Source organism: Sinocyclocheilus anshuiensis, unplaced genomic scaffold (genome assembly GCF_001515605.1).
Source record: "Sinocyclocheilus anshuiensis isolate Anshui unplaced genomic scaffold, SAMN03320099.WGS_v1.1 scaffold989, whole genome shotgun sequence".
Taxonomy (NCBI): domain Eukaryota; kingdom Metazoa; phylum Chordata; class Actinopteri; order Cypriniformes; family Cyprinidae; genus Sinocyclocheilus; species Sinocyclocheilus anshuiensis.
This window is the reverse complement of record NW_015554143.1, coordinates 64256-65778: the sequence shown is the minus strand read 5'-3', so window position 1 is coordinate 65778 and position 1523 is coordinate 64256. Positions and strand designations below refer to the sequence as shown.

General features: G+C 35.3%; 1 protein-coding gene across 1 annotated transcript in view; it reads left to right on the top strand.

The window, feature by feature from the left end:
• Nucleotides 1-1523, top strand: part of LOC107670543 (myosin phosphatase Rho-interacting protein-like) — a 65082-nt gene that overhangs the window by 8776 nt on the left and 54783 nt on the right. The window contains exon 2 of the mRNA XM_016463186.1: nucleotides 1158-1235. Coding sequence (XP_016318672.1) covers nucleotides 1158-1235 — 78 coding nt within the window. The remainder of the gene's footprint in view (nucleotides 1-1157; nucleotides 1236-1523) is intronic.

Here is a 1523-nt window from a genome sequence, read left to right as displayed (position 1 = left end):
TTTTAAATAATGCAATCTTGTTAAAATTGATTTCATAAAATTGGTATCGAAAAAAGTATCGTTCAGGAACCGGTATCGAAGTCAAGGTATCGGTATCGATATCGAAACATTTTGAACGATACCCAGCCCTAGATATGAAGCGAAAACACAGATAGATAATGCTCATCAGATCGCGTAAATCAGTGGAAAATGAATAGAAATGATGATTCTGTGTAAAGAAATATCAAGTAAACATGTATGCCCATGTATGCCAAATATGTGAACCTTTGGACTAAAAAAAGAGGTTTGTCGACAACCCGCTTCATAATTCTCTATGCAGGAAAAACCCTGACATATAATTGTTTCGATTTTATTATTAAATTTGTAATTATGTTCAAAAGTTACTTATAATTATGCAAAAGTAATTTAATAAAAATGCACAAATAAATTTGACATTCAAAGGCGGTACACTCATTAATAAATTAATAAATAAGAAAAAAACGAGGATCTGTTTGGAATTGGATCATGATTCCCAAAATGGGAATTGGATCGGATCTTGAGGTGCCTGAAAATTCCCATCCCTACATATCAAGTTCTTTTATTTCTATATTTTATACAGATTGTGTCAAAGCACAATTGACACAGAGTAATAAAAAAGAAAACGGCAAAATCAATTATGAAAACTGAACTGTAAAGCAATTCTAAAAGACAATAGTGTCATTATTTAGCTCAAGCTCAACTTATGGCTAATTTTACAACATCAAGGTCTTGTTTGGTCCTTATTTTGCATGCGAGGACAGAGAATATTCAAGTCATAAATTTGAGGTCATTGCATTCATTGAGAAGGTTAGATCGTAAAAGTGTCAGCCGCATCAGCTTTGAATAAGATGAGCTTGCGTTTTTGATTGCAGGCGAGACGCTGCTTAATAACCCTGCGTTTTTAACCTTTGAGGCAAAACATCTGCTCCATAGTGAAGCTGTATTAACTTGCCTAGCCCTGCTCCGCTGCGTCTAAGCTCGCACCTGTAGCTTACACTTTAAAACTGGTTATGCTAGTCCCTCAAAGTGATCAAAATCTCAATCTTGTGATGACCATCATCACAATCAAACTGCAAAATGTTCCAACTTGTACCATTGTTGACTCAAGATTTTAATAATATGTTTTGATTTTCTCGCAGGCCAAGCCGATCTATGGCGGATGGCTGTGTTTGGCTCCAGAGGGGACGGACTTTGACAATCCCATGCAGAGATCCCGGGTAAGAGAACGTGACGTTATTTATAAGGAAGGTTGGCGTCTGTTTGCGTTAATATTGTGGCTGTACACAAATAAAACTTGTTTGGTGTGAGAGACATTAACTTTAGTCTGAGATGTGTACTTTTGTCTCTTATTCGCTCAAAACTTTGTATTAGAGCTGTCGATTTAAAGGCACAATATGTAAGATTTTTTTATTAAAATATCCAAAAACCACTAGAACAGTGTTATATATTTTGCTGACTTGTGTACTTACATTATCCCAAATGTTTCGAAGAATGTTTAAATCCAG